The sequence below is a fragment of the Myxine glutinosa genome, chromosome 4 (assembly GCF_964187855.1).
Source record: "Myxine glutinosa chromosome 4, kmMyxGlut1.1, whole genome shotgun sequence".
Classification (NCBI taxonomy): Eukaryota; Metazoa; Chordata; class Myxini; order Myxiniformes; family Myxinidae; genus Myxine; species Myxine glutinosa.
The window spans coordinates 188,023,539-188,039,949 of NC_136264.1; the positions used below are offsets into that span (position 1 = coordinate 188,023,539).

The window sequence follows — 16,411 nt, forward strand, 5'->3', positions numbered from 1 at the left end:
TAACAATTTGAACCTTGATTCTCATGCACATGTGCAGGATAAAGACGGATTGCTACCTCGGGAAGTCTCTTCTACATGGCGTTCATCTTGTCGTGCATGTTTACGGAAGGATGCGCCTCATCGTCGTGATTCTGATTTTGTGCATTTGTTCCTTGGTGATCCCTCACATCAGAAGTCCTGACACTTCTCGATGGTTTTGAAGTCGGTCCCAGTAGTCCATCAACTTCTTGTTCCAAACACAGGATCATCTCGGCTGTTGGGAGGAGATCATTTTGGATAACGCTTCGTAATGTCCAGGACCGGTGCAGGTGATCGAGCCTGTGGAGATAACGTTTCAAAACATCACTTAGTTAAGGAAAGTCATTTCTGGTGGTGAATATCTTTATACTGTTGAGTTATCGATCATTAATGTGCTGAAGCTATAACCTAGTGGTGAATTTTCTGAGTCATGTATTTTTATGCCTTCGCTGACAAAGTCGCCGGAGGCATTGTGTTTTTATGGTTGTCCATCCATCTGTCCGTGTGTCCATGATAGGTTTTCATTACCGCGATAACTTAAGAACGGCTGAAGGGATCCAAATCAAATTTGGTACCAGTGTGCATAATGATGTAGAGATAAAGTAAGTAGAGTATGAGGTCAAAGGTTAAAGATTCTGTCTTCAGGTTAAAGATTGATAAATTGGGTAAAAATTCTGTTACTGCACTAACTTGTCAACCAGTGATGGGATTGTGAACAAACTTGGTATAAGTGTATATATATATATATATATATATATATATTTTTTTTTTTTTTATTTTTTTTTTTTTTTTTTTTTTTTTTTTTTTTTTTTTGCAAAGATTAACTTATTCGATTTTGGCATTTAGGTCAAAGTTAGTCAGGTAAAAGGTGTTACTTGAGAACAGCTGAATGGATTCAAGTCAAACTTGGTAAAAGTATGTGTAAACCTCCGTCAAGGAGTCAATTCATGATGGATTATTTGTTACTAAGAGGTCAATGGTTAGAGGTCACATTAAAACTCCTGTCATTGTGATACCATTGGCTATGGGATTTGAACTAAACGAAGTACAAGAACCACGATACATATGGACAGTTTAGATATTGAGGTCAAATGGCCTTGAGGTTTTAGGTCAAAGCGAGAGTAAGCAAAGACTTGATGTGGGCAGAGGCATATCGGTCGACGTCGTATTATATCTCGTCTAAGTGCCAGGCACGAAACTATTAGCAGCCCAGACTTTACAAACGTTTCCTTAGAAAGCTGTCGGGACAGGTGGCCAAATTTGGAGAACTCCCTGAAGGAGAATAACCCTAACAAGACCACATAGCAATTCTGAACAAGACGTAACTGAGCATCGATGGCTCGGTTTCTACATTCACTTGTCAAGAGCCTTAAACACGTAGTGCAGCATTATCCGACACAGCACAATACAAACGCCTTCAAGAACATGGTATTTTGAATCGTGGTGAAAACTAAGCACGTGCAGGTTGGGAGGATTCTTGACAAGTTTGAGTTTCCTGTCCCGATACTTTTTTAGTAACACAGTGTCGCTGCGAGGTTATGGCTATGTTACAGCAAGCAGTCATTGGCAGAGATTATTGACGGAACGAGGGATGCTTCAGGGCCTCTGAGTCAAGGACGTTAAGTGTGTGGACTTGCCTGGAGAGCGCTTCACGGACCAGAGACGGCACGTTGCTGCTTCTGATGTAAAGTGAAGGCCTTCTGAGCAAGTGACTAAGTGGAATGAGGAGATGCAATGGTCTAAAATCCAGATGGAGTTTGCTGTAGAGTCTTTGGTCAAATGCCAGCATCCAGTTGTAGAGTATTGAGCAGTCTTCACTACAGACACACAGGCAGATATTTTGTAAGCAAGATACCACAGAATAACTTGTTTATGTAAAATAAGTAAAATTGGCTGTGTTACGGACTCGGCCCTAATGATTGTTGTTATGAGTATTGTTGTTGGTTCGAAGTATTCTAGATATCATGCTTATTGTGACTTAAGGGAAAGGGTTGTTGTGAGTAAAAGATTTTAAAACGCTCATGGTAAAATGTGGCCGAAAATCCGGATCGAGACCGGAAGAGGTGGAGCGAGAAAAAAAGAGGTGCGAGGATCGAAAAGAGACGTGGTGGTTGAAGCTCCGGGCCGAGCGTTCGACGTACAGTGCGAGGGAACTTTGCGTCCTTGAAGGGAAGTTCGGTCGATAAGAAATATCGCCGGAGTGCGGGGAGCCTGTGTCGTCGGGTATTCTCATTGAGGTTCCGGAGGATCCAGGCCTTGAGAATCCGGGTTGGAGCGAAAGCCGTCCGCCATCTTGGCCACGTGAGCACCCGGCCATGAACCGGTTTTCGTCGTGCTGTTGGAACCCATCTGTGGATCGGTCCCATCGGCCGATTGGTCTGACCCATCTGTGGATGCACGAGAAATGACAATGTAGACCCATCGGCCGATGGGTCTGCGCCATCTGCGGATGTGTTGTTCACCTTGAAGGAATGTGTATGCATCAATGGTGGATGAGTATGTTTATTTGAACCTAAAAATAAGCAATTGATGTCAAATGTTTATAAAGCAGTCCGTGACATGTGGTTTGTCGATAACCGTTTGTCGATAAGATAAAAATAAGATAATGTCGCTCCATTTAAAAACGCTGGTCTACTCCACCATTGATGCATACACATTCCTTCAAGGTGAACAACACATCCGCAGATGGCGCAGACCCATCGGCCGATGGGTCTGCATTGTCATTTCTCGTGCATCCACAGATGGGTCAGACCCATCGGCCGATGGGACCGATCCACAGATGGGTTCCAACAGCGTCGGCTGGGCATTATTCCCTGGTGGATTGCCGGGAACAGCTGTGCCAGAAAGGGACATGTGAGAATTATACGGAGGCTTGCGGGTTGAACCGCAACGTGTACGTCGGAGCACGTCTTTGTGAGGTTCCTCTCCACCGCTGTGTTGCTGGGGGCTGAGCACGTGACCTCGGGGTCGTCTTGCTCGTCTACGCCTCAATTGACCACCGGGCCTTGACTCCCCGATCGCGGGAGCGCACAGAGACATTGGGACTTCGCCTTGGAGGGGAGCAGAGACATTGGGGGAGGTGCCATGAGTGGGGTTAAGGGGCTTGACAAGGATGTTATCGTAAGATTTGAAAGTAGGGGTGATTGCCCCATTGCTGTATGGCTCTTTGTGTGTGATTTATAATATAGTATGGTTTGTTTATAACTTGATGTGGTTGCATCATTGGTTCGGCTGTTTCATTTTGCTGGTTCCATTGAGGGACATTATTTGCTGGGTTTCAACCAAGGATAAAACATCTTTCTGCCGGGACCCTCTCCAGGTTCGGAGGTCCACCGAGACCAGAGGTAAGGGGGGGGGGGGGGGACCCCGTAACAGCTGTTAACTCTAGATTTCCTTCAAATAAGAAATCGATCAGATAGATAGGATATCCATAAAGTCCTTGTGCAACCTTGAACCTTTATAACTTTTGATGTAAACTACAACAGCACTCGGTAGAGCACATACCTCCACCAGGCTGAACAGTTTACATTTTGTATCCCACTGATCGGCCGGAACTGCATCTGGACCTGAACCAAAATCTAATCGGCTTGTTCTTGTCACCTGCCCAACTCGTGCTTGAAGTTTCATGTCAAGAATCTACCAAGTTATGTCATAATCCGTTCATAACATTTTGAGATATCGTGCTCAGACAGACAAACAATCAAATATACCCTCCCTCCACCTTTGGTGGTGGAGGTAACAAACCTCATTCTTTGGATGAGCTTATGGACATTAAACTGGGAGTCCAGACTGCTGGCATTACTTGATGGATATGGAAGATCCCACTGTGTCCTTCACAAAGAGTAGTCAAGCTATTGCCGGCACTCTGAACAAATTCCAAATTCCTGCCCCAACCTTAGTTGAACGTCAGGCCGGGCTAACCGGTTATCTTGTGCAGCTCATTTTGCTTGCTTTAGGCAGCCGTCTTTGCCGAGAAGAGCAGAGGGGTTAATTATGTTAAGATCCTCGCCACCTGGGGATGATTGATTAGGTGAGAGCTGATAGTGTGTTGCCACCAATTACGGGTGAGAGCCATGTGTGTTTGTAATATATATATACAGACTTGGCATTTAATATGGAATCTTTTTTTTGTGGGGGTGAACTTACTTTTCAAGATGATTTAGAACCAAAAGTTCATTGGAATTATGTGGAAATTATTCAAGATTTTGTTAATGTGACCTTTAAAAGAAACAAAAACCACATTTGACATTTCGAAGCAAATAAATTGATCCTTGAAAGTGATGTAAACTGATATCGAACTCAATTCATGGACAGTACTGTGTTAAACTTCTGTGTTTTCCAGAAGTATCTTTATTTTGCACATTAGCCCAAAAAAATTTCAACAAAAACAAAAGTTAAATTACATCTGGGATTACGGACAGTAAAATTACAGTTCAGTACTTCGTGTAACCCCCACGACCATTCAGGAGAGCACGTCCACGTCGAGGCATGCTGTTCATGAGATTTTCCAAGGTTGGAACAGGAATCGCTTGCCATGCAATGACAATAGTCTGCTGCAATTCACGCACAGAGGTAGGCTGCTGGTCCAAGTTGTCGATTTGACGCGTTAATTCTGCCCACAAGTTCTCTATCGGATTCATATCCGGGGACATCGCAGGCCACTCCATATGCTCTACACCACGGTCAGCAAGAAAGTGTTGGATCATGCGAGCACGATGAGGCCGTGCATTGTCATCTTGGAAAACAAATTTCCTCGAAAGGCTGCACGAGCAAATGGAAGCAATGTTTCTTCCAGAATGATCCTGTACTTGAACTGGTTCAGGTTTCCATTCAGAACAACCAGGTCAGTTTTGCCCCCTGCATGAAAAGCAGCCCAAACGGTCACCCCACCACCTCCAGCTTGGACTCTTGGCACTATACAATCTTCGTTGTGGGCTTCATGCACTTGTCTGCGCACTCGGACGCGGCCATCTTGACGATAGACCAGAAATCTAGACTCGTCACTGAAGGTCACGTGATTCCAGTGTCCTGGCTGCCATTGACGGTGCTCTCTGGCCCACTGCAATCGGCGCTGGCAGTGTTGTCTGGTCAGGCGTGGCTTTCTCAGGGGACGCCTGGCACGATAGCCTGCTTGAACCAGTCGTTGGTTGACTAGCCTTCTGGATACAGGCACATTTGTCAGTTGCTGCCACTCAGCCCTAAGCCGATTAGCTGATTGGTACGGCCATTGCGGATTAACCGGTGCAGCTGGCGATCATCTCTCCTTGTGGTTCTGCGTGGACGTCCTGGCCTCGGTATTGGAGTAGGGACACCCCTCTGAGCATTTCGTTTCAGGATCTTTGACACCTGACCTTGAGTGATGCCATACTGCCGAGCAATAGCACGCTGTTTCATGCCAGAATTTCGTAAAGCCACCACTCCATGACAAATAGCATTGTCAAGTTGACGGACCATCTCCAGAGGAAGCGGCAATAACTTTGGTAGACGTGCAGCAGTTGTTTTCCACTAATACAGAACGCAACGACCCTTATATACCCGATTGTGAAGCCAATCGTCAAATGTACCTGTCCTTACATTTTGTCACGCCACCTGTGATATAATCCTGTTATTGACTTCTTGCTGCGAAAGACAATCAGTGACATGGTTCTTTCAACAAAGACATCACTGAAGGGTAAAAGAAACTGACCAGATTGATATACTGAGTTCAGAAAGTAAACCCAAGTCAAGAAAAAAAAAAAATTCCATATTAAATGCCAAATCTGTATATATATTTTTTGGCACCCTTCCACTTTTTTCAAATAATTCACCATTTCTTCCAAAAAATTGTTGAAATTAAAAAATATTTTGGTATCCACATATGTATTTCTTTGGTTTGCAGTGGAACAAAACCAAAAAAGCTGAAAGAATTACTAAATCTTAGCTTATTCCACAAATAAATCCTAAAATGGCCAGGACAATATTATTGGCACCTTTTAGAAGTTGTTAGAAATAATTAGATTTCAAGCAGGTAAATCTTTACTTTGGAATTGAACTCACCTGTGGTGAGTTGCAGGTGCCTGCAGTATTAAAAAAATCGCTCATTCAACTAGTTTGAATAGAGAAAAGGAGTCATTCTGCTGTTTTGTGTCACTGTGTGCACCGCAATGAGCATGGAGAAAAGAAAGAAAACCAGAGAATTGTCTGAGGAGGTTAAACACAAGCCCATGTTCCTAAGCATTGTTCCTTGTCAAGAAATAAGCATGCATCAATGGCTGATGCATATATTGCCCTGGAGGACACCCGAGCAGTAGAGGAGGTGGTAGCCATGGTCTCGGGCCATGTGTGATGTAGACACACCTCCTGTGAATTCTCAGGTTTGCTGATACCGATGTTCCGAATATGTGTGTGCTCAGTCTCGAAGTATTTGCTCAACTTCTAATTCTGTGTCCTCCACTAGTCCTCATTCTTCCCGACATCCCTTTCTTTTGACCCTCGTCCCTGCTGCCAGTGTTTCCCCCACCCCTCTTACTACTGTTCCTTTGGGTCTGTTACATCCTCATCCATTTGATGTTCTGGCTCCTCCATAAGCCTCGACCTTGTACACAAAAAGGTGGGGCATCTCTAGAACGTGCATTGTAAATTATAGATCTATTCTTTCCTACGGAAACATTTTGTTCATTTATTTTTACAAGAATACAACGTTAAAAAGGGAAAAATAATTCGAGCCGTACGCCTGTTGGAACGTTTGGCACAGTTCCTGCAGGACGCCATTGTAAAGTCCTTCGAGCATGAGCACGTGGCTGTTTTTGTCCGAAACGTGGAACCCCGTGAGGATGTCGAGATTCTTCTCGTTTTCCAGTTGGTCATATGTGCCCAGATTGGCATTCCCATACAAGCCCAAAGCAGCTCTGTTCTTTGCCACTGCCTGGAAGAAAAGGTAAGCTGCATCAGTGTCTACAAACACACTTTATTTCACTCTTATGAAATGATTCCTTAAAATAAAATTAAAAGTTCTTTAAAATTAAAATTCCTTAAATGGTATAATTCCTTAAAAGTATTGGGGATCGCAGTATCCAACAACTCCCTTTTACCAGTGGTTCATGGAAAGAGCCAATAACAACATAATACCCATATTAAGCATTTTGGTATTTTCTTTAGCAAATTTTTAGTTGATCTGGAGAAAGCATTCGACAGGGTTCCACGTGAAGTAGTGACATTGGCATTGAGGAAGTTAGGAGTGGAGGAATGGTTGATCAGAGTAGTGATGGCAATGTACAAATGAGCGCGCACAGCTGTAAGGACCAAGGACGGGAACAGTGGTGAGTTTGAGGTGAAGGTGGGAGTGCATCAGGGGTCGGTACTAAGTCCACTACTATTTGTAGCTGTGATGGAGGTGCTGGCTCAGAACGTAAAGGAGGGTTTACCGTGGGAGTTGTTGTTTGCAGATGATCTGGTGTTGATTGGGAAGGGTATGGATGGACTGAAGGAAAAGATGAACAAGTGGAAGGAATGGATGGAGATAAAAGGTCTGAAGGTGAATATCGGAAAAACGAAGGTGATGGCAAGTGGTAAAGCATGTGGTGAGGTGGAAAGAACTGGCAAGTGGCCGTGTGCTGTGTGCAGGAAGGGTGTCGGAGTGAACTCCATTCAATGTACAATGTGCACTGAGTGGGTTCATCAAAAATGTAGTGGTTTGAGAGGGTCATTAACCAGTGTGGCAGCTACATTCAAATGTAAGGTGTGCACAGAGGGAGCTGCAGATGGAGGAAATGTTGAGTTGGATCTTGGAGACAGTGTGAAGCTGAAAGGTGTGAAAACATTTTGTTACCTAGGAGACATGCTGAATGGAGAAGGTGGATCAGACTCGGCAACGGTTGCAAGAGTGAGATGTGCATGGAAGAAGTTTCGGGAACTGAGTGGCGTGCTGATGAGGAGGGGAGTGTCGTTGAAGCTGAAGGGAAAGGTGTATGCTGCATGTGTGAGAAGTGTTATGATTTATGGGAGTGAGACATGGGTAATGAACGTAGAGCAGCAACGAAGGGTGGAAATGAGAATGGTTCGGTGGATGTGCGGAGTATCGTTGAGAGAGAGAGGAAGACAAATGATGAATTGCGAAAGATGATGGGAATAGAGCCTGTGATTGACGCTGTGAAGAGGAACAGGTTGAGATGGTTTGGTCATGTGTTGAGGAAGGATGAAAGTGACTGGTTGAGAAGAGTGATGGAAATGAATGTAGAAGGAAGTAGAGGACGAGGAAGACCGAGAAAGACTTGGCTAAAGATGGTCGAAGAAGAAATGCGGGCAAGGGGGTTAACAATGGGAGATGCAGAAAAAAGGGCAAAATGGAGAAGATTGTCATGGGGACGGCACGGCTAACCCTGCTCTTGCAGGGAAAATGGCCTTAAAATGCCTGTTGTTGTTGTTGTCTTTAGCAAACCAAATACCTGTAGTTCAAAAGTTTTTATTTATTGAGAGACATCTTGTCCTCTGTAATAATGACAAACGCCCCTCCAGACATCGTATTTGTCGGCGATGATGCCACCAGTGGCCAAAACTGAAAATGCCGTAAACCAATCAACTGGTACAGCCCAGGTCGGCCCCGTGTGACGTCACTCTGGTTAACGTCGTTTATCATTTAGCAAACAGCTCTTGATCAAGTATGGAACAAAGATTTGCTTCAAGGTGAATCGTGCATCAAGCAAAGATTTGGCAAATGACTTAATGGGCCTACAGTATACATATAGGTAACCTACAGTCTATAGGTATAGTACCACAGGTATAAGCCTACAGTATATAGGTATCGTACCACAGTGAGCAGATGAAGTTCTTCCTGTTGAAACATCACCCCAGCGAATGTTAACTCCAAAACGATTGTCAGAAACTTCTCAGCTTAACAAGGAAGCAACGGCAATTTTAAGCAAATATACAAGTGTCATTAATGATGAAAAATGTGCCTGTAATTGCATTTTTTTTGGTATTTGACCTTTAAACCCCGTCGCAAGGGGTGGGGCCAAAATGACACTGCCGTTGCATCTTCTTGCCACGTGATGATCATAACTAACAAGTTTGGTGAATTTCTACCCAATCGTTTAGGAGGATATAACGTGATGGATGGACAGGCAGACAGACGTAGCGGATTGCAATATTCCCCCCGGTTTTTTTTTTTTTCAAAAGGGCGAATAGATAAAGTCTTCCAATCCCAAAAACAGCAATCACAAATACTTGCCTTTTAATAAACTAGTACACCCGCAGATTCCGGGAGGGCAGGAAGGGTCATTCCTCTTTGGGGTATATAGATTACAGTCAATCTATGGTTGGGTCTCAAGAACATTGGGTGTGTGTTCATTTACTAAGTTTCTTGTGGAGTGATCGCCAAGTGGTTTAAGCATTTGAGCAAGCACTCCATTCAAAACCGTTAAGGAACGGCTGTCTTGGCAAGCGATAGCTAGCTGCTTGGGAAAGGAGCACAACCTGAGCTTTTCCTTTGTTTCGTATTAAACAGTGGGAGCGAGTTTCAGAAGTTCGCTACGAAAAATGTCATGGTAGCAGCAGAAAGGGCCATGTTATGAACTTAACATTTGTGGGTTATATATAGAGTACCATAGATCTTCGCTCAATTCTGTAAGTAAACCTTACTTCATGGATGTCGGGATTCCTCCAAATTTCATTTCGTGTTATAAAGAGCATTAGAGACTGTTTAAAAAGCAAAGCATACGTGCTTGTGGTTTATAATATTTTTACTTCCTGTAGAAGCCGTTGCTCCCACAGAAACACCACTATATAATAATAGCGTAAGGACTCGACTTTGTTATCCCTTTTACGCCGCACCCAGTGACCCGATGCCCACGGCACTAATGGATTTACAATCTACGAACCGCGCTCTTTGGTTATCACGTACAGACATACTCGAAAAATCTGAATTAGCCGACGTTGGGGCCCAAAAGCATCCGATTAACTGCCGATACGACGCCATCTTACGACGCCATCGTATTGGCGTCTGCTGGGCGAAGGCGAAGCAAGCTGTCCGCTGATTGGACAGGCGAAGGCGAAAGCAAGCCGTCCACTGAGTGGACAATCCAGAGCATGCATTTGTGCCGGTGTCGGCGATCGTTGTTCATAAACGCACTCTTCATTCTCATCTTTCTTCCTAACTCTAACTCGGACAAGCAAATCTCCTATGCCATCCAAAATGGTACACTCTATCCATACACCACATCCTCCCTTCCGTGGATGTTCCACGGGTTTCGGCTAGTTATAATTATAACTATGTGGTGCTGGGCACACACGTTAAACAAAGGTCGGCCACAACGCTTTAGGTTAAGTCGAGCTCTTTATTCATTTCTCACTCGTCAGCACTGCCGTGCTCGGGGCTGCGAGCCCGCATGTATATCTGGAGGCCACGCCTCACCTGGGGCGTGGCCGACGCCCACTGGTGCGCGGAAGTATGTCACTGCGCCAGCGAGCCATCGTGTCCGCCACACGCGCTCCCCCAGAATTCCCGCGCACCTGAAGGGTCAGTTTGCGAGGCAACCGGATGACCCGGCCGAAGCGCCCTCTGGCGGCTGGCGGCGCCCGGGATGCCATCTGGGATGCCTCTGGCGGCATCTGGGATGGGTGCAGGGCAGGGGGGTGGCGTGATGGCGGGGTTGGGCAGTGCCGGGGGTCCGCCCGCCGGGGGGAGGCCCCGACGCGGGGGCAGAGCCGCTGGCGGGGGGTTGTCCAAGTCGAGGTGGGCCGGCTTGAGGCGGTCCACGGAGACGCGGTCAGGAGTACGGCCGATGTCCAGGGTGAAATGCTTCGCCTCGGTCTCCAGCACGCGGAAGGGCCCGTCGTACGGGGGCCGCAGCAGTGTCCGGTGGGCGTCATGGCGGATGAACACGTACTCCGCCGTGCGAAGCTCCGGGGCGACGTGCGTTGGCGGGCAACCGTGGTGCGCCGTCGGCACCGGGGCGAACCTCCGGGCGGTCTCCTGCAGGGCGGAGCGCTGCTGCGCCGCGGACCATGGTGCCGTGGAGTCGGGGAGGAACTCGCCCGGCACCCGCAGTGGTTGTCCGAAGACCAACTCCGCCGCGGATGCGCGCAGGTCGTCCTTGGGCACCGTCCTGAGGCCCAGCAGGACCCAGGGGAGCCTGTCGACCCAGCCGCCGTCGTGAAGGCTGGCCCGGAGCGCGGCCTTCATGGCGCGATGGAAGCGCTCGCACAGGCCGTTGGCCTGGGGGTGGTAGGCCGTGGTGCGGGGCAGCTGGACACAACCAGCCCCCCAGAGCTCCGAGGTGAACTGGGGGCCGCGGTCGGACGAGATGTCCGAGGGGGCGCCGAACCGGGCGACCCAGGTGGCGATGAACGCCTGTGCGACGTCCACCGCCGTCGTCGCCGCCAAAGGCACGGCCTCCGGCCACAGGGTGGTGCGGTCCACCATTGTCAGGACATGGGTGAAACCCCACGAGGGGGGCAGAGGTCCCACCAGGTCCATGTGTACGTGGTCGAACCTTCGTTCCGGCACCGTGAACGGGGCCAATGGGGCCTGGGTGTGCCGGTGCACCTTCGCGCGCTGGCACACGAGGCACGTCCTGGCCCAATCGCGGATGGCCTTCCGGAGGCCATGCCAGACGAACTTGTCGGCGACCAGCTTCTGGGAGGCCTTCGTGCCCGGGTGGGACAGGCCGTGGATGGCGTCAAAAACCCGGCGCTAGCCAGCGGGCACGATGGGGCGAGGCCGGCCGAGGGAGACGTCGCACAAGGGGGCCGTGCCCGCGCCGTCGAAAGGTACCTCGGTGACGCGGAGGCCCGTGACGGCGGTCCGAAAAGCCTGGACGGCGGGGTCGGCGGACTGGTCCGCCGCCATCCGGGCATAGTCGATCCCGAGGTGGACCGCGTAGGCGACGGACCGGGAAAGGCAATCCGCCACTGGGTTGTCCTTCCCCGCGACGTGCCGGATGTCCGTCGTGTACTCGGACACGGCCGAGAGGTGACGCTGCTGCCGGGCCGACCATGGCTCAGCGACCTTGGCCATCGCGAAGACCAGGGGCTTATGGTCGACGAAGGCCGCGAACGGGCGGCCCTCGAGCAGATGGCGGAAGTTCCGGACCGCCAGGTGGAGCCCGAGCAGCTCGCGGTCGAAGGTACTGTACCGCCGTTCGTGCGGGCGGAGCTGCCGGCTAAAAAACGCCAGCGGCTGCCAAGCTCCCTTCACCCATTGCTCGTGCACCGCGCCCACCGCGTAGTCCGACGCGTCGGTGGTGAGGGCGATCGATGCATCGGGCGCCTTGTGCGCGAGCATGGTGGCGTTAGCCAAGGCGAGCTTCACGCCCGCGAACGCCGCGTCCATCGGCTCGGTCCAGGCAACGTCGCCTTTGCCCAGCTTCCCCCGGAGGGCCTCGTGCAGGGGGCGCAGGAGCTGGGCGATGCGGGGCAGGAAACGGTGATAAAAGTTCACCATGCCCAGGAACTCCTGGAGCCCCTTGATCGTGCGGAGGCACGGAAAACCCCTGACCGCCTCCACCTTGGCCGGTAAGGGGATGGCCCCGTGCCTGGTGACGCGGTGCCCCAAAAAGTCGATTTCGGTGACGCCGTACTGGCACTTGGCGCGGGGTTGATGATCAGGCCATGCCGGCACAGGCGTTCGAAGAGCGTGCGGAGATGGCGGAGGTGCTCCTCACGGGCCGCGCTTGCGATGAGGATGTCGTCCAGGTAGACGTACACGAAGTCCAAGTCGCGAAAGACGCTGTCCATAAGCCGCTGGAACGCCTGGGCCGCATTCTTCAACCCGAAGGGCATCCGCAGAAACTCGAAGAGGCCGAATGGTGTGATGACGGCCGTCTTTGGTATGTCCTCTGGCCTGACGGGGACCTGGTGGTATCCGCGGATGAGGTCCACCTTGGAGAAGAGGGACATTTTCGCCAACCGGGCGGAAAAGTCCTGGATGTGAGGGACCGGGTAGCGGTCGGGGGTGGTCGCATCGTTGAGGCGGCGGTAGTCTCCGCACGGCGGCCACCCGCCACCGGGCTTGGGCACAATGTGCAGCGGCGATGCCCATGTGCTGTTGGAGCACCGGACGATGCCCAGTCGCTCCAGCGTGGCGAACTCCTCCTGCGCCACGGCGAGCTTCGCCGGGTCGAGGCGGCGCGCCCGGGCGTAGACCGGTGGCCCGACGGTGGGGATGTGATGCTCCACCCCGTGCTTGACGGCCACCGCCGAGAATGTGGGCCGCGTGAGGGCCGGGAAACTGGCGAGTAGGCGTGTGAACTCGTCCGCTGCCGGAAGCGTGCAGACCAACCTCACCGGGACCGAACCGTTCAGCAAGCCGCTTGGCGAGCCGCCCGGTGAGCCGCCCAGGGAGCTGCTCAACGAACTGCTCAGCGCGCAAGCGAGCGAGCTGAAGGTTTCGGCTTGGACAAGGCGTCTGTGCCTCACGTCCACCAACAGCCCATGCGCACAGAGGAAGTCCGCTCCGAGTAGGCCCATGGGGACACTAGCGGTAACGAACGACCACTGAAAGCGCTGCCCCCCGAACCGCAGCGAGAGACGACGCTTCCCGAACGTGTGGATGGGCGTGCCATTGGCGGCAAGCAAAGCGGGCCCCGGCCCTCAGCCTGCTTGTCGGATGCGGAGGCAGGGAGGACGCTCACCTGCGCTCCCGTGTCGCACAGGAAGCGACGACCCAAGGAGGTGTCTGTTATGAACAGAAGGCTGCCAGTATGGCCGACGCTCATGGCAGGAAGCGAGCGCCGGCCTGGCCGTTTCCCGACCTGCCAAAAGTACAAGGCGGGCAGCAGGACCTGGCCTTGTGGCCGAATCTGGTATGGAAGTGGCACCAGGTCTGGCCCGGTGGTGGTTGTCGTGCCAGTTGTGACGACGGTGGTGGGCGGGGCGTGGCGGCGGCCACGCGCGGATCCGAACAACCTTGCCGTGGTCGGGAGGATCCGAACGCCATGCCACGTGGCGATCCGAACCACTCGCGCCGTGCGCGGCGCCGGGATCCACGACGGCCGTGCTATATGCCGGCCGTGTGTCGTGGGCTGTGAAAAACTTGTCCGCCTCCCTGGCCAGGACGCGCGGTGCCGTAATGGACGACCCGGCCAGCGCTAGCCGTACCTGTGCAGGTAGCTGGCGGAGGAAGAGAGCACGGAAAAGGAAATCCGCGTGGCCGTCGCCGAGCAGGGACAGCATGTAATCCATGCGGGCGGACGGTCGTGTGTCGCCAAGGACGGGAAGGTCCAAAAGACGGTCAGCGCGGTCGGCCTCTGTGAGGCCAAACGTGTCGAGGAGAAGTCGCTTGAGCGCCGCGTACTTGCTCGCGTCCGGCGGGTGCCGGAGGAAGGACACGACTCGGGCGGCCGTGCCGGATCCAAAGGGCAGCGACCACGTAAAAGTACCTCGTGTCGTCCGCCGTGACGCCCCGGAGCTGGAATTGGGCCTCGGCCTGTAGAAACCAGGCGTCGGCCTGTGCTTCCCAGAACTCCGGGAGCTTGATCGCAACAGCGTTGACGGCCGTGGCGCATTCGGGGAACAGCAACGGCTGAACCAGTGGGGGTCACCAGTGTGGTGCTGGGCACACACGTTAACCTAAAGCGTTGTGGCCTACCTTTGTTTAAATTGAGCTCTTTATTCATTGCTCACTCGTCAGCACTGCCATGCTCGGGGCTGCGAGCCCGCGTGTATATCTGGAGGCCATGCCTCACCTGGGGCGTGGCCGACGCCCACTGGTGCGCGGAATTATGTCTGCGCCAGCGAGCCATCGTGTCCGCCACAACTATAAGTTATTTATACACGTTATCACTGCAGGAAAAACGCCTTGGGGAAGTGGGACATTATTAGTATTAATATTGTTTTGTAATTACATTAATAATATGCGATTATCATTAATTTTGTTATTAAAAGCGTCTTTGGAAAAACGCCATGATAAATCTTCTTCTTTGGAAAAACGCCACGATAAAGCTAATTTAACATTGATATACACCTCAACACTCTACCCCATTGATGGCAATGGTGGGGAAAAGCCGTTCGGGGGAGAAATCCCCCTTGCGGAGGGGGGCAAATGTGTGCGCTACAACCTTCATTATGTAACCCTTGGTCATCCTGTCAAGTTTGGTTGACATTGGATATTAAGTAAGGACGGAATGTATTGGCATCAAAAATTCTTCGGACAGACACAAATGGCGTATTTTAAGATGATATAGTTTTTTAAAAGTGAAATTCAAGGGAGAAATGAGCGAAAATGTAAATCACCACAGCGAGTACACAAAATGGCAGCCTACGCCTTGCCAGCTGGCGCTCAACATGGCGGCGTTCCAAACACGAGGCTCGATTCGACGTTGGTTTGTTATAGGTATATATTTTTTATCGGTAAGTATATTAATACTGTATAAATATATTAATATAATGAAAGCAGATCGCACAAAAAGGTGAAAAAGAGACTTTACGTTATTGCCGAAAAGGACCCCTGTCGACTGTATCACCATGGCGTGCAAGACCCTTATTTAGTCCACGAGATGCGATCCTCAAATTCGAAATAATATTACAATTGCATACTTTAATTACTCATTGGGAGTAGATTGTGTTTCCAAGGCAATGATTTTTGAGTAGGCCAAATGAAAAGATCCCTGCGAGGTGATGTTGGACTGACCAACGATAAAGCCTTTCATGAAGGTAAGCCATTATTTCTCTTCAAAAAGGGTGTATATATTTATCCAAACATCCAATATTTCACTTTCCCGGTGTGTACCCTGGTTAGAATAGGTACACCGTATCCCTGCGTGTCGTAAGAGGGTTGGCGTCAGGAAGGGCATCCGGCCATAAAAACATTGCCTCAAAAAGAGAACCATGACAATTACAACTACATATGGGCAGGGTACAGCCCGAAGTGGAGATCGGTTTCTGAGGTTTGGGACATGGAATGTAGGGACAATGACAGGGAGATCAGGAGAAGTGGTGGAAGTATTGGTCAGAAGAAGAGTGGACATATGTTGTGTGCAAGAGACGAGATGGAAGGGAAGTGGTGTGGGAATGGTGAAGGGTAGGCAGGGACAGAAATACAAGTTTGTGTGGCAAGGGTGCCTGGAGGGCGTGAATGGCGTTGGTGTCCTGTTTTCTGAGGAGTTTGTAGACAGTGTGGTGAGTGTGACGAGAGTGAGTGACAGTTTGATGATGGTGAAAATGATGATTGGAAAGCTCTTGGTGAACGTCATCTCAGGATATGCTCCGCAGGTTGGTCGGAGCGATGAAGAGAAGGACAAGTTCTGGTGTGCGATAGAGAAGCTGATGGAAAACGTGAAAGATGAGGAAGTTGTTGTGGTAGGAGGAGACCGAAATGGACATGTGGGAAGGAGTATGGATGGTTTTGAGGGAGTTCATGGGGGTTATGGTTATGGTGTGAGAAATGGAGAAGGTGAAAGGATTTTGGAGTTTGCTGATG

The 16,411-nt window shown here is 50.3% G+C and overlaps 1 protein-coding gene across 1 annotated transcript in view; it reads right to left on the bottom strand.

Moving 5' to 3' along the window:
• CFAP92 (cilia and flagella associated protein 92 (putative)) overlaps positions 1 to 16,411 on the bottom strand; it is a 42,953-nt gene that overhangs the window by 1,733 nt on the left and 24,809 nt on the right. The window contains exons 11-13 of the mRNA XM_078776804.1: positions 6,729 to 6,922; positions 1,656 to 1,835; positions 168 to 318 (exon numbers count right to left, since the gene is read on the bottom strand). Coding sequence (XP_078632930.1) covers positions 168 to 318; positions 1,656 to 1,835; positions 6,729 to 6,922 — 525 coding nt within the window. The remainder of the gene's footprint in view (positions 1 to 167; positions 319 to 1,655; positions 1,836 to 6,728; positions 6,923 to 16,411) is intronic.